At 34.8% G+C, this 21,785-nt stretch overlaps 1 protein-coding gene across 4 annotated transcripts in view; it reads left to right on the forward strand.

Moving 5' to 3' along the window:
* Positions 1 to 21,785, forward strand: part of DPH6 (diphthamine biosynthesis 6) — a 465,669-nt gene that overhangs the window by 216,710 nt on the left and 227,174 nt on the right. For 3 of the 4 annotated variants that reach the window (XM_032623457.1, XM_032623458.1, XM_032623461.1), the window contains 2 exons: positions 8,926 to 9,055; positions 12,570 to 12,744. In XM_032623457.1, the coding sequence (XP_032479348.1) occupies positions 8,926 to 9,055; positions 12,570 to 12,744 (305 nt within the window). Of the gene's footprint in view, positions 1 to 8,925; positions 9,056 to 12,569; positions 12,745 to 20,237; positions 20,269 to 21,785 lie in introns of those variants that run through there. The other variant, XM_032623459.1, reaches the window with a different exon arrangement.

Genomic DNA, 21,785 nt, shown 5'->3' on the forward strand with positions numbered 1-21,785 from the left:
TTCTCCACAGCCTCTCCAGCACTTGTTATTTGTAGACTTTTTAGTGATGGCCATTCTGACCCATGTGAGGTGGTACCTCCTTGTAATTTTGATTTGCATTTCTCTAATAATTAGTGATGTTAAACATCTTTTCATGTGCCTATTGTCCATCTGTATGTCTTCTTTGGAGAAATGTCTATTTAGGTCTTCTGCCCATTTTTTGATTGGATTTTTTGTTTTTTGTTGTTGAGTTGTATGAGCTGTTTCTGTATTTTAGAAATTAAGCCCTTATTGCTCACATCATTTGCAAATATTTCCTCCCATTCTGTAGGTTGTCTTTTTGTTTTGTTTATGGTTCCTTTGCTGTGCAAAAGCTTGTAAGTTTGATTAGGTCCCATTTGTTTATTTTTGTTTTTATTTCTATTGCCTTGGGAGACTGACCTAAGAAAACATTGGTATGATTTATGTCAGAGAATGTTTTGCCTATGAGCTCTTTTAGGAGTCTTATGGGGTCATGTCTTATGTTTAAGTCTTTGAGCTATTTTTAGTTTATTTTTGTGTATAGTGTGAGGGCATGTTCTAACTTCATTGATTTACATGTGGCTGTTCAACTTTCCCAACACCACTTGATGAAGAGACTGTCTTTCTCCCATTGTATATTCTTGCCTCTTTTGTTGAAGATTAACTGACCATAATCATGTGGGTTTATTTCTGGGCTCTCTATCCTGTTCCATTGATCCATATATCTTGTTTTTGTGCCAGTGCCACACTGTTTTGATTACTTAGCTTTGTAGTATTGTCTGAAGTCTGGGAGGGTTATGCCTCCTGCTTTGTTCTTTTTCTTCAGGATTGCTTTGGCAATTCTGGGTCTTCTGTGGTTCCATATGAATTTTAGGATTATTTGTTCTAGTTCTGTGAAAAACGTCATGGGTAATTTGATAGGGATCACATTAAATCTGTAGATTGCTTTGGGTAGTATGTCCAGCAAATGACTTTTTATTTGATTTATCTTTCTTGATAAATAATTTTAAGTCTTTTTTCCTCTTATCACCTTTTTATTTTATCACCTTTTCTTCTTTTGTCCAGCCCAACTCTAGGATTCCTTCTTTCCATAACATGTATTCAGCAAACACTTTTTAGTGCCTATTCTGTGCCAAGTACCATGCTACATTCTGGGTTTACTACAGAGAATGAAATAGGTTTATATTCTGCACTCACAGAATTTAGAGTCTAGTGGAAATAATACCCATAATTATGCAAAAAAGATAGGGGAGAGAAAGAGAGGAATACACTTAACCTAGATTTTTTTTTTCCAGCTGAATGCTTTTCCTCTAAAATCAGGAACAAGACGAGGATGCCCACTCTTACCATTTATATTAAAAAATTAAAAATAAAATTACCACATGATCCAGCAATATTCACTCCTAGGTATATATCTGAAGGAAACAAAAACACAAAAAATTTGAAAACATTGAACCCCAGTGTTCATAGCATTATTTACAATAGCCAAGACAAGATATGGGAGCAACCTAAGTGTTCATGAACAGATGAATGCATAGAGAGAATGTGAGATATATATACATATATATGTAATATATATACACAATGGAATATTACTCAGACATAAAAAAGAATGCAATTTTGCCATTTACAACAATGGGGATGGACCTGGAAGGTATTATGTTTAGTGAAATAAGTCAAACACAGAAAGGCAAAATTCTGTGTTTTTACTTATATGTGGAATCCAAAAAACAAAACAAAAGAATGAATATAACAAAACAGAAATAGACTCACAGTACAGAGAAAAAACTAGTCATTACCAGTGGGAAGAAAGATTGGACTGGAACAAGATAGAGGAAGGGGATTAAGACACAGAAGCTACTAGATGTAAAATAAATAAGATACAAGGGTGTAATGTACAACACAGGGAATATAGCCAATATTTTATAACAACTTTATATGGTATATAATCTATAAAAATATTGAATCACTATGTTTGTATACCTGAAACTAATATAATATTATCACTCAACTATACTTCAATTAAAAAAATATTAGTTTGGGATGAATTGTAAAAAGAACAGGTCTAAACATCAGCTTAGGGAACTGGAAGCTTAACCTGAAGAATTTTTACATAACCCGGTGCAAAATCACAAAGGGATGAAAAAGTATAGGAGTTTGTTACATTTGGTACCCTTTATTTCTCTTTTTGGGGTCTACAGTTTCCTCAGCTTCATGTGATTGCATGTATATGTTTAGTCTTTGGGAGATAGGACACAGGAAATGTTTGAAGTCATAAAGGGAATTGTTGGAAAGCTTTGAGAATAACAGAAGGCACGGTGAGAAGAAGAAGGAGTGGTTTTGTATTTAACTGATACATGTATCTTTATTATATTCTTGATCCTATTTTTGTTGGATTTAAGGAAAAGTGGGGTGTTTATATTTTCCTCATATACCCCTTACTCCTATGAATTTCTATTTATAGGTCTTTTGGAAGATGACATGACTTTATACAATACACTTATATCTCTACTGATTTAGCATCTTCTGACAATTCTCTATTATCTCCTCACTATAAAGAGTGAATAATTAGCTAAATTTTATTTAGTATTTACTATATGCCTGATCCTGTATTAACTCAATTATCACAACCATCCTGTGAGTTAAGTACTGTTATCCCCATCTTACAGATGATGAAACTGGGTTAACTAGAAGTTATCTAGGCCAAGTTTATACTACTAGTCAGTTGGTGGGATACACATAAGCAACTGGCCTTTATGCTTCTGCTTTTAGCCTCTGTTCTATATGGCCTCTCCCTAAGTCAGTGATATACCTATGTTTTAATTCTGTTATTGAAGGATTAAGTAAACATACAGGTACTTTTCTCAAGCTACTTAGCTTTAAATTTTTAAGTGAGAAATTTAAGTATAGACATTTGTCATAGGTTATAAAATAAATTACTTCCAGTGGATTTCTAATAGTTTCTCAGTGCTGAAGCAAAACAAATACTTACTGGATGGATTCTGGTGCTGCATTTAGTTTTTAATTAGTGACTGTGAAAATAATTTCTCACTGTTGTTAAAGCAATTCAGTAGTAGAATCATTTTAAAACATTAATTCTTACTTATAAATAAATTCACCTTAGACAAACAGTACATAAAAATGAAATGATACCACTTAAAGTGAACAATAGACTTTTGTTAAAGTGTCTAAATGTAGCAGTAAGTAAAGAGGTGAGCTGGCAACTGCACTGATTTGGAAAGCTACTGACTTTGGGAACAAAGTGATGCTGACAAAGTCACCTCTACTGTTCAGATTTGGAAGTTTGATAGCAACCTATGCTCACTCTGTAAACAAAAATATCCCAAGAAAAAAAGAAAACAAAATATTTTCCTCTCTTTCCCCAAGTGACACATTTTCTTGGCTTTTGTCCCCACAAATATGTTCATTTAACACAATCAAAAGATATTTCAATCCAGACATAAAATAAAAATTCTGTATAAGAAAGCTGATTCATAGGCATGATTAAAGGCATTCATAGAAAAATGACATGTCTAAATGTGTTACACATTAATAACATCATCCTTTAAATAGAATGTCTTTTAAATGTCATATTCAGAAATTGACATACTGATTTTTTAAAAATCCAATTTAATTACTTTATGTCTGCATTATACAAGATTTGAGGAGGGAGAGTTTAAAATCCTTTTCTAACTCATCCAGAAGCAGTGTCTTCATTATTTTTCCTTCATTCTTTCACTATGTTTAAATAATATATTTGAGTGAAATTTAAAAATTCAGTGAAAATTAAGATGTTTCCAAACATATTGATAAATTCATTCAAAAAATATTTGGATTCCTACAAGTAAGTGTATTTAACCTGAGGTTAACGTGATGTTCAGAGGCATATAATATAGTTCAAACACAAGAATAAGTTAATAATCTGATAACTTCCTACCAGTCAAGGATATGTCCCAGAATATATAACAAAAAGTTTGGAAAATATGGAGAAAAATTGAGAGACATGGAAGAAAAATCCGGGGAGGTCCCAGTTTCAAATACGCAGAATAGAAATAGGTGGTAGAGGAGAGATAGTTTTTGAAAATAGAAGGAAATTGTTTTCAGTTAATAAGGATAAAATTATTCAGAAAAAACTTCAACCCAAAATGACTCTTGGATTGCTATCAGACTTACATTCTTCACTCTAAGGAAAAAGAGAAATGCAGTAATACAGAAATGGCAGTGAGAAAAAATATTAAGTAACACAGGTATAATACAACCAAAACGTATTAGAAGATGATGGCAGTACAGATTGAGAAACAAGAAGAAATGCATCTGTTCAGTCGCCTCAGGATGAATAAATGATATTGAGAGGATCTCTGTAGGACACCCATAAACTGCTTTTTTCTTACATTTCTAGTTGAAGTATTAGCACACAAAAAAGAGCACAATTCAAATATACAAATAGTTAATTTTCACAAAGTGATCACACCTGTGTAACTGCTACCCAAGTCAAAATATAAAACATTATGAAGACTGCAGAAGTCCTCCTCATAGCTTTGTGCTCTTCTCAGTCACTATTCCTTCTCCCTTTCTGACAGTGAACACCATTCTCACAATTAATACCACAGATAATTAGTTTTGCTGTTTTTGAGCTCTATATAAAGTAAATATTTATTATTTATTCTTATGTGTTCCTTGTGCCTGGATTCTTCCACTTCATTTCACTCAACATTGTGGCTATAAAATTCATCCATATTGTTGTATGAATGGTCGGGGTGTTTTACTTTCCTTTTTCTTTTTTTTCTGAAAAGTATTCATATTGTGTGGATGTACTATATTTATCCATTTTATGATGGACATTTGGGTATTTTATGGGTTTACAAATAATAGTGCTATGAATATTCTGGTACATATCTTTGGTTCAAATGTGTATTCATTTTTATTGAGTAGAATTGCTGGGTTTTCTAAAGTGTTTAAAACAATTTGAACTCCCACCAGCAGTGTATTAGGGTTCCATTAGCTCCATAGCCTCACCAACACTTTGTGTTGTCAGTCTTTTTAATATTTGCCATCCTAGTGAGTACATAGTGGTATGTCAATATATTTCTAATCTGTAGTTCTCTGATCATGTTTTCTAGCCCATTTGGATATCTTCTTTGTAACTTGTCTGTTTAGGTCTCTTGTACATTCTCCCTACAGGATTATCTATCATAGTTTGTTTGTTTATAAATTTATTTATTTTATTTATTTATTTTTGGCTGCATTGAGTCTTCATTGCTGTGTGCGGGCTTTCTCTAGTTGCGTGTGAGCGGGGGCTACTCTTTGTTGTGGTGCGTGGGCTTCTCATTGCGGTGGCTTCTTTTGTTGCAGAGCACGGGCTCTAGGTGCACATGCTTCAGTAGTTGTGGCACGTTGGGCTCAGTAGTTGTGGCTCATGGGCCTTAGTTGCTCCACGGCATGTGGGATCTTCCCAGACCAGGGCTCGAACCCCTGTCCCCTACATTGGCAGGCGGATTCTTACACACTGTGCTACAGGGAAACCCCTCTGTCATAGTTTTTAATTAATGGTAAGAATTCTTTTCTATTTAGATGTGAGCTGTGTCAGATACTGTGGCTTCCCATTTTACTCTATTTATAATGTCTTTTGATGAACAATTCATTCCTTTTCTTGTCTTTTAAGGTTAATGCTTTCTGTGTCTCATTTAAGAAAAATCTTTCCCTATCTCAAGATCATGAAGACCATGTTGTCTTCCAAAAGCTGTATTTTATGTTTCATATTACAAATATGGACTATGAACACTTTGTTAAATTGCTATTCAAAAAGTTTGAACCAATTTATATGCCTACTAAAATGTGCATAAGAGTTCCAGCTTACTCACACTTGCTAAAACTTGCCCAAACTGGCTATTATTAATGTCTTTTGTTTTACCAATATGGCAAATATGGTGTAGCTTTTTATTGTTATTGAAATTTATGGGATGTTCAAGGCATACAAAAATGATCAAAAATATTATATAAAAAACACACTCAAATATCCATGACCCAGTTTTTTGTTTGTTTTAGTATAAGCTAGTTGAAATAATCTTCTAAATGCAAGAGACTAAGAACTTTCAGAGTCTTGGTCAATTATCTCTTGTTTATAACATTAGTGTGATAACAGATTCTAACAAAGTTACCAGCAAGGTAAATTTTCACAAGTGGCTGTCTCAAATCATTTTGGGAGTGAGAGGTTTACAGGTGCATAAATAAATAAAATTTTTTCTTATGAATTAATTTTTAGGATGAAAATTAGGTTTCTATGTGGAAATCCCTCAGCTTAAAACTCTTGGCATTAAAATGTTATGAACCTAGATAGTACAATGGAATAATGGGAAGGATAATCTCCAAAGGATTAAAAAGCAATAGAGTATCTTGATGGTCCCAAAGTTGCATTCCTTGGCACATTTACCCAGTATAGACCTGATCAGAAAAAAGAGATTGGTCACAGTAACAGATGACCTTCAACTTCTGGGAAGCTGTGTATAATAGTGGACCTTTTGGCCTATCTGTTTTCTACTGTAGTTTGAGAGTAGCTGCATGTTAGCAGGACCCCTAGTTTTTCCCACATGGCAGTGCAAAGACGTATGTGTCTCCAAACACATCACAAGTGGAAGCAGCTCCATCCCAAGTGTTATTAGTAGGCAAGCAAACCAGCCAGGTGTTGCCGGAAAATGGGGCAGGAAACCCTTATAACCTGCACATCTTCCTCAAGGAATAGCTTTGGGTTGGGAGCCCCAAGTCCCAAATGTAGATACATTTTGTGTAACATGAGTTCCAATTCAAAATCTCTCTGCAGCTATCAGACACTGTTTAAACCAAAGATGTGAGTGAGGAAAGTTCCTAATTCTCTTTACTTCTAGACTAAGAGAAGTTGTAGAGGGATTCTGACATGGGAACTTTAAATCCTTTGCCTGTTAGTTGTATCCTCTGTCTCCTAGGTATAAATGCTGTTGGGTGTCATGTTTATCAAAGGATCACCAAACAGAAAGGAATGGGAAAAGCTCATCTGGGCTGAATCTCTACTCTTCCACAGAATTTTACTTGAACTCAGAAAACTAGCAGTCTGTTTTTCTTTGAAATGTACAAAAAATGAAAATCTTCCAGTAGTCAAATGTTTCATAATTCTTGAAGCAAGAAGTTCCTCAGAAATGGAATTTTTCTTTTTTAGCTTTTGATACTAAATCTTTAATATTTGCTTAGGGATTTTCCTTTACCTTTTTAAAACTTTGGTTCACTTTTAAGTATTAACTTGCATGTTAAGCTATAACACTTCAGAATAATTTACATTCATTTTTCTTAGTACTTCAAGAAAGAATATAGCCAGTGAATGTTGAATTAATGAGCTTAGTGGCCTACAAAAAAAAAAGGAAATGTGGCATCCCAAGAATGGCTGTTTGCTGGTACATGAAGCAAATTGATTATTATATTTGACTTAATGTTTCAGTGTATAAGAATGAAATAATATTAATTTTAAAAGCAGCTTAAGATCTTCATACAGAGCTCTTTGAAGGTTATTTTGTTTTCTATTTTCTTCTATTCAAAATATATAATATATATTAAATCCTACTTCTTTTATCTGCTTTATTGATGATTAGCTGTGCAGTTATCTTCTAAGCATTCTTTGCCTGAAATTCGAAGTTCTAACTGGAACACCCTTAAAGAGAGGTACTTTCCCTCAAGTTCCTTAATAATTAAGTCCCATAAAGTCAATGATCATCCCAGGATTCAGTTCATCCCAAGAATTTTACTGCCCTTTTCTGTTTTATTAGTAATCTTCAGTCTCAACAGATGGTGATTCTGGTTTCTTACTTCTTTATCTTCTTAAATCCTCTTAGTTTCTTGGTTCAATCAAGATTTATCTCATTTCCAGAACTTTGGAGAAAGTAAGGAATAACAGTATCGGAAACAATCAACAATCCTTAAGAAAATGGTATTAACTTTTTAGTATTTATAATCTATCATTTTCAGTGGATCTAACTGGGAAGTGTCCAAAGCTCAGATCTAGTGTAGAGGACATTACAAGCAATTTAAGGGTCAGAAATTAGATCAGTTTGTTTTAATTGAAATTTCAGTAATGGTTTATTTCCTTACTCTGGCTCTCATTTGCTAAGACATAAGGTATTAAAATCATTGATATTACTCATTGGAAGTATTCTGAAATAAAAATCAATGGTTTTTTTTTTTTTGCATAAGGTAACACTTTAAAATATATTCACTGATTTAATCTTATTAACATGAAGTTTATACAGGAAAAAAACCTTGATAAGTTGCAGATGCTTTATTTCTTAAAACCTAAAGTTTAAAGTCACGTTTCATGTTTTACAAAAGGCCAAATTATGGTAGCTTTAAAGACCATTAGTGTAGAAGTCAATAAACTAAGGCCCACAGGCCAAAGCCAGCTTGCTGCCATTTTGATACCACCTACAAGCTAAGAAGGATTTTTACAAATGAACATTTGCAACTGATGCCAGGGAATACTAACTTTGAACCCTTATTAAGTGAAATGTTATCCCAAAAGGAAAAAAAAAAAGAGAACTTCATTCTTCTCATTAGTAGACATGTATTTTTTAATGATCTCAATTACTATTATTACATTTTGAATTTTGTTAACAAAGCAATTTGTTTTCTACATTTTGTTAGATTTTCTATAATTTGTTATGTTCCAGATGATATCCTCAATTTTGCCTCTTAGCCTGCAAAATTTAAAATATTTACTATCTGGTCCTTTATAGAAAAAGTTTGCTAACCTCTGCATTATACCATCACCAAATACTGCAATCACACTAATCCATTGTCAAGAATATAAATATTATAAATGGCAAGTATTTTGTATAAAATCTACTCAAGATATCACTAATAATTTTCATAGTTTTCCTAAACTTATGGATATGTTTCCTTCTGCAGCTACTATTAAATCTAAGAGATTGGAATTGAAAGATATTATTTTGGTCCGTCTCTATCTGAAAAACATGAAAGATTTCTCATCTATTAACTCAGCATATGTGACCACCTTCAAGCATTGCCTGCCTGCAAGGTATGTAACTTACTGCTACATGAAGGGAAAGTTGCCTGAATGCCTGATACCAGGCATTTCTCTGGTTATCTCCTTTAATCCTCATTCAAGGCTCATGCTCTGATATCCCTGACTTTGAAACCTGTTCGTTATCATGTTCTCTCCCATTGGTATAGTGGTTGTGTTGTTTTTCAAATTTATGTGGTTTTCATGTTTTCTAGCATGGTTTATTATCACAGGTTTCTTTTATTTCCCTCTCTTATTTACCAATTCTTACTATTTCTTAACAACAGTTGTCAGTAATTCACAAATGGAGATACACATTCACGGTAAGGCTTAAGAAATAAAGGGATTCTGGGATATGAGGAGAGAAAAACTAATATTGGAAAGTGGCATTGGCAGTAAGGTAAAGAATGAATCTTCGTGGAACCAGTACACTCTTCCTTTTACTCCCTCAACTCATCTCTATACCTCCAGTGTATGGTCATTTTCAAATTGTCTAATTTGGCCTTGTTTTAATTATCCTTAAAATAAATGGTTTCAGACATAATCTTAAACAACCAAACATCAGATGTTTTGTTGTTGTTTTGCCTGCACAAGACTAATCAGGACAATTTGCTAATATTTAATTATCTTTTCCAATTATTTTGGAATATATAACTTTCAAATTAAAAAGTGAAAGAAGGGCTTCCCTGGTGGCGCAGTGGTTAAGAGTCCGCCTGCCGATGCAGGGGACACGGGTTCGTGCCCCAGTCTGGGAAGATCCCACATGCCGCGGAGTGGCTGGGCCCGTGAGCCATGGCCGCTGGGCCTGCGCGTCCAGAGCCTGTGCTCCGCAACAGGAGAGGCCACAACAGTGAGAGGCCCGCGTACCGCAAACAAAACAAAACAAAACAAAACAAAGAGTGGCCCCTGCTTGCCACAACTGGAGAAAGCCCTCGCACAGAAACGAAGACCCAACACAGCCAAAAATAAATACACATAAAAAAAAAAAAAAAAAAAGTGAAAGAAGGGCTTCCCTGGTGGTGCAGTGGTTAAGAATCCACCTGCCAATGCAGGGGACGTGGGTTCAATCCCTGGCCCAGGAAGACCCGACATGCCACGGAGCAACTGAGCCCATGAGCCACGACTACTGAAACCTGCGTGCCTAGAGCCCGTGCTCCGCAGCAAGAGAAACCACGACAATGAGAAGGCCACGCACCGCAATGAAGAGTAGCCCCCACTCACTGCAACTAGAGAAAGCCCGTGCACAGCAACGAAGACCCAACAAGTCGAAAATAAAATTAATTAATTATTTATTTAAAAAAGTGAAAGAAGAAAATAAGAATGGTTTTGATTGTACAGTATAAAATGCTTCAAGAAATTCCAGTTGTTTGACAGAAAAGTTAATTTTTTATAGGAAGTTTTCTAGAAATAGGTATTTATTTAATTTTGATGCAGAACACTATACTAGGGACATATATTTTTAAAACAAAAGAAAGTAAAAAGACTTTTTCCATGGCACACTCAGAGATAAAAATAATTTTTCTATAAAACAACCCACGTCCCACTAGAAGTAAATAAGCAGAAAAGAATTTACTGATGAGAGAATGCTTTAAGACTTAGTAGGCATGGGATAAAAGAATATTGTGGCATTAAGCAGGGAAATTGGTACTTTCTCCAAGATCTCTGCCTTGCTCTAGGCCCATTCCAGGTAGCCACAGTGAGCAGCATCCAGCCATGAGAAGGCTAACCCATCTGCCCCCAGAACCAGTGGAGGACAGTGACTCAATATATGAGAAGCTCTTTTCCCATTAGGCAGATGAGACTGGAAATGCTCATCTGATTTGCTACACTTAAGGGCTTAAGTGCCTGGCATCTGCCAGCCATTCCACCATGTAGGCAGCACTAAGATTACAACTTCCTATTCAGACCTCATTGGCTCTGAAACCAAGTGTTATTTCTGCTTTGTTTCCCAACTAACTGGTTAAATCCACCTTTCAATTCATATTCTTCCAACCCTGTTTTCTCAGGCTTTGTCCTGTTTTCCATCTATTCCTTCAAAGTTTTGATGAATTTCAAAAATATATATATATTTGACACTCCTACAGATTGCCCTCCCTATTGTAAAAACCTCCCCCACTATATGACTCCCTTCAGACTAAGAAGGAATTATCCAAGAGGTAGGAAGAGGACCGAGTTCAAGTAGGACCATGGAATCCTAGGGAAGATACCTTCAACAAGAGTCAGGGTTCAGTAGTATTCATTACTACAAATGAAGACTAAGAAAAGAACATAGGTTTGACTTATGAGGGCCTCAACATTGTTTTTCATTCTTTTCTTCCTATTTCTGATCAATTTCCATGATTCTTCTCTGTCTTTGGCATTAGTACCCTTTCCACACAACATTGAGAGAATCCCCACTGTCCCACTACCTTCAGACTAAAGAGTTGATATAGAGGTAGGACAAGGACCACAGTAGCGTTGGGATCAGGGAACTCCCAGGAAGGCTTCCTTAAGGGTGAGTGTTTGGCAATGTTTATTGCTCTTTGGGCTTAGGAGTTAATGTGAGGGCTATGAAAGGTAGGAGGGAGGTGAAACGGAAGAGATATTTTTAGAATAGGGACATTTAAAATCTGTTTTAAGAGAAAAGAAGAGCCCACAGGAGAAAGATTGGAGATACAAAAGAGGGTAGGAGTAGAGAAGAGATGGGGTATACTTCTTATGCTGAAGCAAGATTGAAAAAGCAGAGTCTGGATGAATTTACTAAAACATTAGTGGAGAGTTGGAATTAAGACAGATGGCTCCCATTTCAGTAAACTAGGAAGTGCTATCAGATTACATTTATTTAATTGCTCAGATAATTCAAGTGAATTGACATAGAAATTTATATACTGGTTCAAGAGAGCTGACTCATATTTTGACAGCTTTTATCTTTCTATCCTACCAAAATTTCATTGAAATGACAGAAGAAATGTAAAACAATAATAAATCCATAGCAACTTTAGAAAGCAGGGAAGGGTGCCATCAGAAGTGCAAATTTCTGGAAGGTATAAAGCAAATAGGATAAGATTGATGGCATATACCAGCAAAGGGTAGCCTGCAGCTCCATAGAAATGGAAAATATCCTTCAGAACAAAAGGAGTCTATAAATAAGCCCAAGATAAAAGACTGCAGGGAACTGAGAAGAATAGGTTATGTCTGGTTGGCTAGGGTGGTAGAACAATTGCACCAGTGTCCTGCCTTCAGGATGATTCTACTGTGTAATTCTTTCTTAATCTTTCTTTCCCAATTTTATTTTATACCTTCCATAAATTCCTTCCTATTCTTGCATGCTGGTAGTACCCTCTAACTTTGCAGCATTGCTACAGATATATTTTTAGATTTATATTTCTACTGCCACTTCAGTAGAATTTTTAGAGGGACAAGAAATTGATGTTTAGGTTCCATCAGCGACCTTGAACTACAACAATGAGAAAAGATCCTTTCCACATCGATTTTCTTGGTTTTGTTTTTTTGTTTTACATTGTTCTTTTAAATTTGGTTTATTTTTCAGAGTATGTGTAGAAACTATGTTGCCAGAAGAAGTACTTTTCTCAATAGATTGCCTTATCCACCAGAGTGACATAAAGATTGATGATGGTCTCTTTCACCCTAAAGAGATTCTGCATGTTCAGAATATTTCTCACTGGGCACCTGCTAGCATTGGACCATATAGTCAGTCTATCAAGGTTAGTAGACATGTTTTCTTGTTTTTGTAGCAATCAACTAAATATGTGAAGGAAGTTGACAAGTTGGCTCTTTTTTAATAACAAAGTTTTCAATTCAACTATAATCTTTATCATGTTATTGATCCCAAGTATATATAGTGACATCTTTAAAAGGGGAACTTGATACATAGGCAAAAATGATTAAGAAAAGCAATTCTATATATTATTTCATCTATGAAAAGTTAAAACACTATTTAAATTTTTTTGGTAATTAACTGAAAATAAGTATGAATTAATTCCAATTTGTTATAGTCTTAGTTTGGAATATGAAACAAATATATTTGTAATTTTTTGGTTATTGATTTCTAGCTTAACTAAATGATAGTCAAAGAATGTACTCTAGATAATTTTAGTCTCTTGCAATTTGTTGAGGCTTGCTTTATGGCCAAGCACACAATCAGTTTTGGTAAATGATTCATATATGTATGTATTCTTTTATTATTTGGTGCAGGGTTGTATATATGCCAATTAAGGAAGGTTTATTAAAAGTATTCTTTAGTACATGCACCCCAATGTTCATAGCAGCACTATTTACAATAACCAAGACACAGAAGCAACACAAGTACCTGTCAACAGATGACTGGCTTAAGAAGTTGTAATATATATATAATGGAATTACTCAGCCATAAAAAATGAAATATTGCCATTTACAGCAACCTAATTATTACAACCTAATATAGTTTCATACATTTAAAACTTCTTGGAAAATGCTAGGCCCTTAGAATATTTAAGTCCATATATCACCGTTCTTTGTGTTATTGTTATCAAACATTTTAGTCCTATCTATGTTTTATTCCTCAGAACACATCATAGTTTCTATTTTGTATGGTCAGTATTCATTTATATTTACCCACAGTTTTTACTCTCCCTGTTGAATTTCTATGTTTCCTTGGAATTATTTTTCTTTTTCCAGAAGAACTCATTTTTGTATTTATTTTAGTGGGCATATGCTGGCAACAATTTCACTTGCTTTTTTGTTTGTTTGCTAATGTCTTTGTTTCACTTTCACTTTTGGAGGATATTTTTGGTGGGTATAAAACCTTAAGATGACAGCTTTCTTTCAGCAACTTGAAAATGTCATTCCATTATCTGTCTTTCATTATTACCATTGAAAAATCAACTATCATTCTTATTTCTGTAATTTGGAAATTTTTTTGTCTTTTTTTCAGCAGTTTTGCTATGATGTGACTTGTTGCAGTTTTCTTTGACTTGATGTCTTTCAATTTGGAAATTCTTTGCCTTTATTTCTTCAATTTTTTTTCCTGTCCTGTTTTTCCTCTAAGATGCCAATTAGGTATACTTTTTTACTCATCTTATATTAAAGCTATAAACTTTTTAGTGTTTCATCTCTTTTATTCACCAAATTTCAACCCAAATACTTTCTGGTATTTCTTTCAGATCACTTATCCTCTCTTCATCTTCCAATATTCTCTTTAGCCCACCTATTGAGTTTTAAATTTCAATTATTACATTTTTAGTCCCAGAATTTCTATTTGATTTTTTAGAATTTATAAATTCTTCATGTTATTTATTTTTTGAACCTAATTATAGCTCTCTTTATCCAACCTGATAATTCCAATAAATGGGTCATCAATTGATCTGATTTTTTCTCCTGTCCTATTTTGTGTCATGTCTGTTTTTCTTATTATTTTATTAGTATCAAATATTATGTTTGCTAACCTGTAGAGGCTCTGGATAATGTTATCTTTCTCTATGGATCTGGTTTGCCAATAGAATCTTGGCAGATTACCATATTCTAATTCTAGGACTCAATTGCAGATTTGGTGATGCTCAATCTACCTTTTGTTTGTCTCTGCTTTTCTAGTATGTGGACACCTGGGTTTCTAACTGAGATCCTGGAGTTTTTAATTAAGATCTCTCCCCCTTGGAAGTTTCTGGACTATAGTTTTTGTCCCCCTAGGACTGTAAGACTATAGAAAACCTTGCTCAGCAAGTCCTTCAGTGGCTTTCTGCCTAGCTTCTTATTCTCTTGTTTGGTGTAATTTAATAATTCAGCAAATGATTTCTTATTCTTCAGTTCATTTACTTGTAGAAATGCATGTTTTATTGTTTGTACTATATCTTATAAAATAATTGCGTGCATCATAAAGCATATACTTTTAAAATGTACTAACTTTTCTTATCTTAGCATTAAAAAAAAGCGTCTTCATATAGTCTGCTTTCCCTGGAACCCAAGAGAAGTTTATTTGTTTGTTTTTCTTCTTTTTCATTTTCTTAACCAGGCCCTCAGAGTTTGTATCATTGAAGTAGTTATTAATGTTTGGAATAGACATAAGATTATAAAATTTAGCATTGGAAGGAACCTAAGACATCATCTTCTGTTGGCTAATCTCCCACACAGTGCAGAAATGTTTCCTGCAGCATCCTTGGCATATGCTTATCCGATCTCAATTTGGATATCTTCAGCAAAGGAGCTCATCATTTCCTGAAACAAACCATTCTGTTGGACAACTCTATTTTAAAAATCCTTATGTTGAGCTAAAATATGCCTCTTTGTAACTTATACTCATTTACTCATTGTTTTAAGTTTTCCTTCTGGAATAAGTCAAAACAAGAGAACACTTCAGATAGCTGTATTTAAAGCAGATCTAAATGCCATTCCTGTCTTTTTTATTTTTTATTTTTTTGCCTTCTTGTCCCAAAGCATTGAAGGTAATTTGCTAAACTTGGATAATAATAATCATAAGAAAGGCCATATTTGGTAATAATTTAAAAGCTATCTTTACATTATACAAATCCCTCTGACATTTTGAAGACAAAAAGCCTTTTGTAATTATCTCGAATTACATTTTTGTATACGAAAAAAGAGTAAGAAGACTGCCATCTATTTTCAGATGACACTACATGACCACATGTGGGACTGTAGAGAAAAACAATATTCAGTTGTAGAGATATGACTGAAATATTGGGGTGTGCATTTTTGTTTCTTTTTCATACATAGACTGTCTTTAAAACCTGTGGCTTGTGAATTAATAATAATGACAATAATCTTATAGCAGCTAATGTTTGTTGAGTACTTACTATATGTAATTCATGTATCTTGGTTCTTCTTTAGACTGAGTTCTCTGCTCAATAAAAACTCTCTAATTCCTTATAATGTAATTTATGATCCAAACAGGATGCTTTGAGCATCAAAGAAGGTACTATTAGTAACTACTCTGAGACAATAGGTATAACTTGGAACTGTCCAGGCAGAGGGGGACTTAGAGTCACTCTTCTTGAAGTTGAGTTCTAGTTATTCCATTGGCTGATACTCTTTGCCCAGAAATTTGCCCAGAAATTTGCATATATGCCACATTGTTTCAAAAAGTTCTAAAAGGCATTTTTAAAACATTATTAAGTCCTGTTCTCCTTATGATTTAAGATCCCACTTAAACCCCACCCTCTCCATCACCTTCATGATTGAACAATGTAGTTTTATAAGCAAAATTTACTACTTTTTTCATAATTTTTCAAAAATGATAAATATCCATTGTTCTTTTTCCATTCTTCTTCAGCTAAAATGGAGGAAACAGTAGGGCTTAGAAGTCTAGACTGCCTATCCTCGTCTGCCAGCCCTTAAGGTATTATCAAAATGGGAGAAGAGGTATATTTTGAAGAATCAGAGCTGTTGTGTTAATAATCCCAGATTCCAGGCCTAATTAAAAGTTAGAGCATGGAGAGCACCTAGTGCTTCCAAATTATTTTTCCAAAATGCTATATTTGCAAAACTAATCCCATGATCCCTAAAGAATGTCCATCCTCATTCTAAGCAGTGTTCTCAGTCTTGGCATCATCACATGGGGCTGATTCCTGAGTTTCACTCTGACTTAATTGGTCTAGGGAGGGGCCTAGGTTTGAGATTTTTTATATATATGTAAGGTTGAAAGCCACTGTTGTAAAGCTACACGGGGGAAAGAAAAGATTTTTTCTAGGCCCAAGATTTGTGATTGCAAGTGCTGGCATAAGTAAAGTGCATGCAGGAAGATCACATAGATTCCAGATTTTCACACCTCAAGATCAATGCATCACTCTGAAACATCTGGTTGATTCTAAAGGAAACTTTCAGAATCTTGCTGGTCAGATCAAGGGGGGAGGAGATTCATATTTTTCCCCCAAAATATGTCCTTTTAACCTCAACCTGGCAGAAATCACTTTAGATCTTCTGTTCATAAATTAAAGAACTATGTGAGTTCCTTTTTGCAATATTGCATACTCTAGAAATTGGATCAAAACAATGATTAGGGAAATATAATGTGTATCCAGTTTCTTTTGTTAGTAGAAGAGAAAAACAGCGTAGAAATACTTATTTCCCTCTGTTCTTGCCTTTGTACTCTTTAAAATGGGTTTAAGATAGTTACTGTTTATCCTGTCGCTAAGGAGGCAAGTTTCACACATTAATTTTCATTAGGAGCAATATCAGATGATTACCATACAGAAGCGCCTCCTCTTTTTATGCTATCTTTTCTAATTTATACATTGCCACAGTCCATCAGCCTACCTGTGCTAGCTCTAGGATGTGTTGAGAAAAATATTTTTTCACTTTAGTATCAAATATTTTTTTTCTTAATGACTCAATATCATCATGTTGCTTTATTTTTTAATCTGTATATGATTTTCTTTCCTGACTAACTTATGTCCAAAAAAGGTAGCTGCTAAATCATGATTTTGACCCATTGATTGGATATTTCTGATTCTACTTACTAGAATGAAATGATTCTCACATGAGCCAGCAGCTTAGTTGTCACACCAAACACTGGTCCATAACACTGCCAGAAGGTCGTACTGCAATGAAACTTCAGTTCCGAGAGTTAACAGTTTCCTCACGCTCCTCCCTCTGTCAAGTATGTTTAGCTGAGCTTGTGCGTATGACTTCAGTTCATAAAAAGTTTACAAGTGCAGCTGGAATGCTTAGCATTTGATTGTTACATAAATAAGTATTTGAGAACATATGTAAACTTGACAGTGTTAGTACCAGATGTTCCAGTAACACAATAATGTACTTTGAATGTCCCTTCTCATTTCGGCTTGTTTATTTTGGCACTCTTTCTTTATCTGCTAAGTTTCAGATAAGCACATATTAACTCCATCCATAGTGTTGATCCTCTTATTGTTACAATCAAGTTAGATGTATTACGTTTAGTGTGTAGAAGTACAAATAGCATAGACATTAATACACAAAGTCATTTTTTACACATCCCCATAAAATACAAATATTTCACTTCCTTAATGTTTATGATATATAAAGAATAAAGAAATCTTCTCTGGGCATATGAATGTACTCTCATCTCTTTAGGAATCGCCCTTCCAATTATGAGTTTTCCAAGTATTTTCTTTCTCTTTTTGACCACCAGGCACTTCAATTAAGAGATTTCTGTCTTCTGCACAAATTCCCCTGCCTTCCTCAGGTCTTTTCCATCCCCTCACCATAGTTGACTCTATCTTGATATGTAAAAGCTATTGGCATTCAGAAGCACAATTTTTGCTTCTTTTTGATTTTATTTTGCAGTTATTTCAAACTCACTGAAGAATTGAGAAAATAAGAATGGTACATAGAACACTTATATATCTTCTTGCCAGATTCACCTGTTGTTGACATTTTGCCCCATTTCCTTTATCAGATGAGTGTGCTCACTCGCTCTCTCTCCCTCTCTCTTTGCATATGTGTATGTATGTGTGTATATATATGTGTATATATATATATATATATATACCATGTATATATTATGAATGTGTTTATGTATGTGTGTATACATGTGCACACTTTTTTCTGAACCTTTTAAAAGTTAGTTGCATGGTCTTTTACTCATATACTTCAGTGTGTATTTTTTCTCAGAATAAGAATATTGTCTTACATACAAGTAAATTTTAAATAGATTTTTTTTTTTTCCTAATCGTCCATCTGTATTCCAATTGTGTTTGTTAACCCAATGGTATCCATTGTAAGATACCCAGGTCTGGGGCTTCCCTGGTGGCGCAGTGGTTGAGAGTCCGCCTGCCAATGCAGGGGACGTGGGTTCGTGCCCCGGTCCGGGAAGATCCCACATGCCGCGGAGCAGCTGGGCCCGTGAGCCATGGTCGCTGAGCCTGCGCGTCCGGAGCCTGTGCGCCGCAACAGTGAGAGGCCCGCGTACCACAAAAAAAAAAAAAAAGATACCCAGGTCTTACGTTTGGACTCAGGTTGCACGTGTTGGATGTGTTCCGTATAGTTATAGGGCTCTGGGAAACTTAGTGACCCAGCAGTTTACTAGGGAAGTAACTTATTTAGAGGAAAAAATCCAAATATGGTCAAGAATGAAAGCAGAAAGTTTAAGCCAGAAATTCAGTTCTAAGCCTCAGAATGAGAGGTTATGCAAGGCCCAAAAAGGACAATCATGAGATTGTTTGGGAAACGTGGTACCATATGTGTTAAGCCAAGAGATTTAGAATTAATACCCTGAGATTGATGGAGGTCTGTCTTTATATGAAAACATCTGTACGGTAAAGAAGCAAGCTTGACAACCTAAAAGAGCCAGATTCTGCCTTTCTTGGGCTTTGCCTGATAGAAGATTGTGACTCAGTTAGTCACATGGCTTTTGTGAGATGAGATTCCCTCAGTGATCCTCTGGAGCAGAACCAAAATGGCTTCAGAGATGAAGCCGTCCAAGACCTCCTGTACTGGTTGCCTCTGATCATGAAGGAAGGGGTGGAGCGCCATCCAAGTAAGAGTAAAAATAATAAGAAATAACGGGGGAAAGGAGTAAAAGGCAAGTGAGTAAATGATTTCTAATTTTCAGAGTGGACCTAGGAAACCTGCTTCAGGTTTGTCCAATGGATGCAGCACAGTTCTGGAGGGAAGAGAGTCAACTAAGTTTACTACTTGAATTGTTTCCTTTGGTAGAAAATGTGTTTTATTTGTATGTAATATTGTAAAAAAATTTTTTAGAAACACACTCTGTTATAAATTTCAAGCTTGCCTCCAAAGATACAGGAAAACAAGAAAAATGTGCATGAAGTTAAGTAAGAGTAGACCTAATTAGCATTCTTATAGAATGAGCTGTAGATTTACTGGAGACTTACAAAAGGGAAAAATACCAGAGCACCAGACTAGCACATCAATCATTTGAAATTGTCTGACAGTCTTGAAGAGGATATCCTGGCTGCAGAAAGCACATAGCTGTCTTAAGGCTAGGGGCCCAGGTCAGAACTTAATAAGAACAAAAGATGAGCAATTTTGAGAGGAACCAGCTGGCTTAAGGTGATCCAAAGTGCACAGATGTTAAAGGCTTACTGTTCCAACAATACCATTACCTAACACAAGACTTACAGAATAACCATCAGAAAAATCACACAACTTGATTTACCACGTTGACCCTTGAGATCTAACAATATATGTGTTTCTGTTGCACCATACTAATTTTCTATTTCTACTTTCATGTTATTTTACTTTGTGTCTTCTGGTTGATGGCTGTAAGGAAGGACAGAATTTCTTATAAAAGTTGAAAAATAAAAGGTAACTGATCTTTCTTAGAAATATATATAGAATCCTGTTGATGTGAGATATTTAAGTAGGTTTTTAAAATGGCTTAAGCACAATAACCAGGAATCTATAATTTCCTCTATGCTTGCATCAAAATTCCTCAAACTCTTAACACAGGTGGTTTTGTGGCAAGCAGAGAGATGGTAGATCTCAAATCAATTATGACCCTTCTGATGTGGTAATCAAATGTAAAAGGGAGTAATCTAAAACATAAAATCTAAGTGGTTTGAGTCAGGGGAGTAGTCAGGAACTGAAAACAAAAGTGGTTTGGAAACTGTTCATTTTGCTAGTGCAGAGTATGTTGCAGTTAAAGTCATGAAAGATATTTCTACTTTCTTTAAGACTGTGGTCATTGTCTTCTATCAGTGATATTGAACACTTTGTGAGTGTAAGAAATGTTACTGATAATTACATGGAGGCATTACATACCCTAGAAAAGAGTCACTGTGTACCATTTAAAGATATTTAAAATGAATCACCCACCATATTATAGTAGAATCAACTCTTTGACTCGGAGGTACCCAACTTTATTTATTTAGTAACGAGTATTAAGTACTTAAAAATAAAAAACCTTTATGCCTGTCTCTGTGGCATTACTGAGTACATGGGCTGGCCATGTGAAAATTCCTTGTCGCGTGTGCCATGCCATACAGGGAGGCTTCCCCATTTGCACTTAAATAAAGATGTGAAGACAATAATGTTAAAAGTGATCCTCTATGACTGGTTGTCTCTATTTTCAATTCTAGGACATAGTAACTGCATAAATAAGCAGGATTTCAAATTTGATTATTAAACTCTGTAAGTACATCACGTTCTTTTGTTATTTGTATTCAGAGAATGTGAGAGTGAAGCTATCTAATTTAGCTGCATCTTGCCTCCTTTTAAAAAAAAAACACATCAAAATAGCTTCATGGATGAGCTTTGAAGAATGGCTTAAACATACTGTTTTTTTCTTTCTTTTCAGGTTAGTGTCACTTCAAAAATAAAAATAAAAATAGGCACTCTTACTGGAACTTTAGGAGTAATGCTGGGTATAAACAGGCTTAGAATATACTTAACTGTAGTAATCCTTCCCGACACACATCGAGATGAATTAATAACCAGATTTGGCATTTCAAATATTTTTTACCCAGGGCAAGGGCTTTAAGGTGTTTTCTTGGTATTAGAGAGTTTAGAGATGAAAAAGGTGCCATTTATTATTTTCTCTTTCTGTCAGCTTAGGACTTCTCTTTGCAATCACGTTTATAATACTGGGCCTAACTGTTCTTAAATGTTTTACCTGTTGAAGACTGTTCCAGTCAATGTATAGCCAAGGTTTTGACTGAATAATAGTTCATTAAAATCAGATAAGATAATTTATTGGAAAGGAACCTGGACTTGGAATCGTAAGTGAGTTCTAGTCAGGAATCTGCAACATAACTTGTATTGATCTTGAGCAAATCACTTCCTGTCTCTCGGTTCCTTATTTTCTCATATGAAATGC

This window comes from Phocoena sinus, chromosome 2, assembly GCF_008692025.1.
Source record: "Phocoena sinus isolate mPhoSin1 chromosome 2, mPhoSin1.pri, whole genome shotgun sequence".
Classification (NCBI taxonomy): Eukaryota; Metazoa; Chordata; class Mammalia; order Artiodactyla; family Phocoenidae; genus Phocoena; species Phocoena sinus.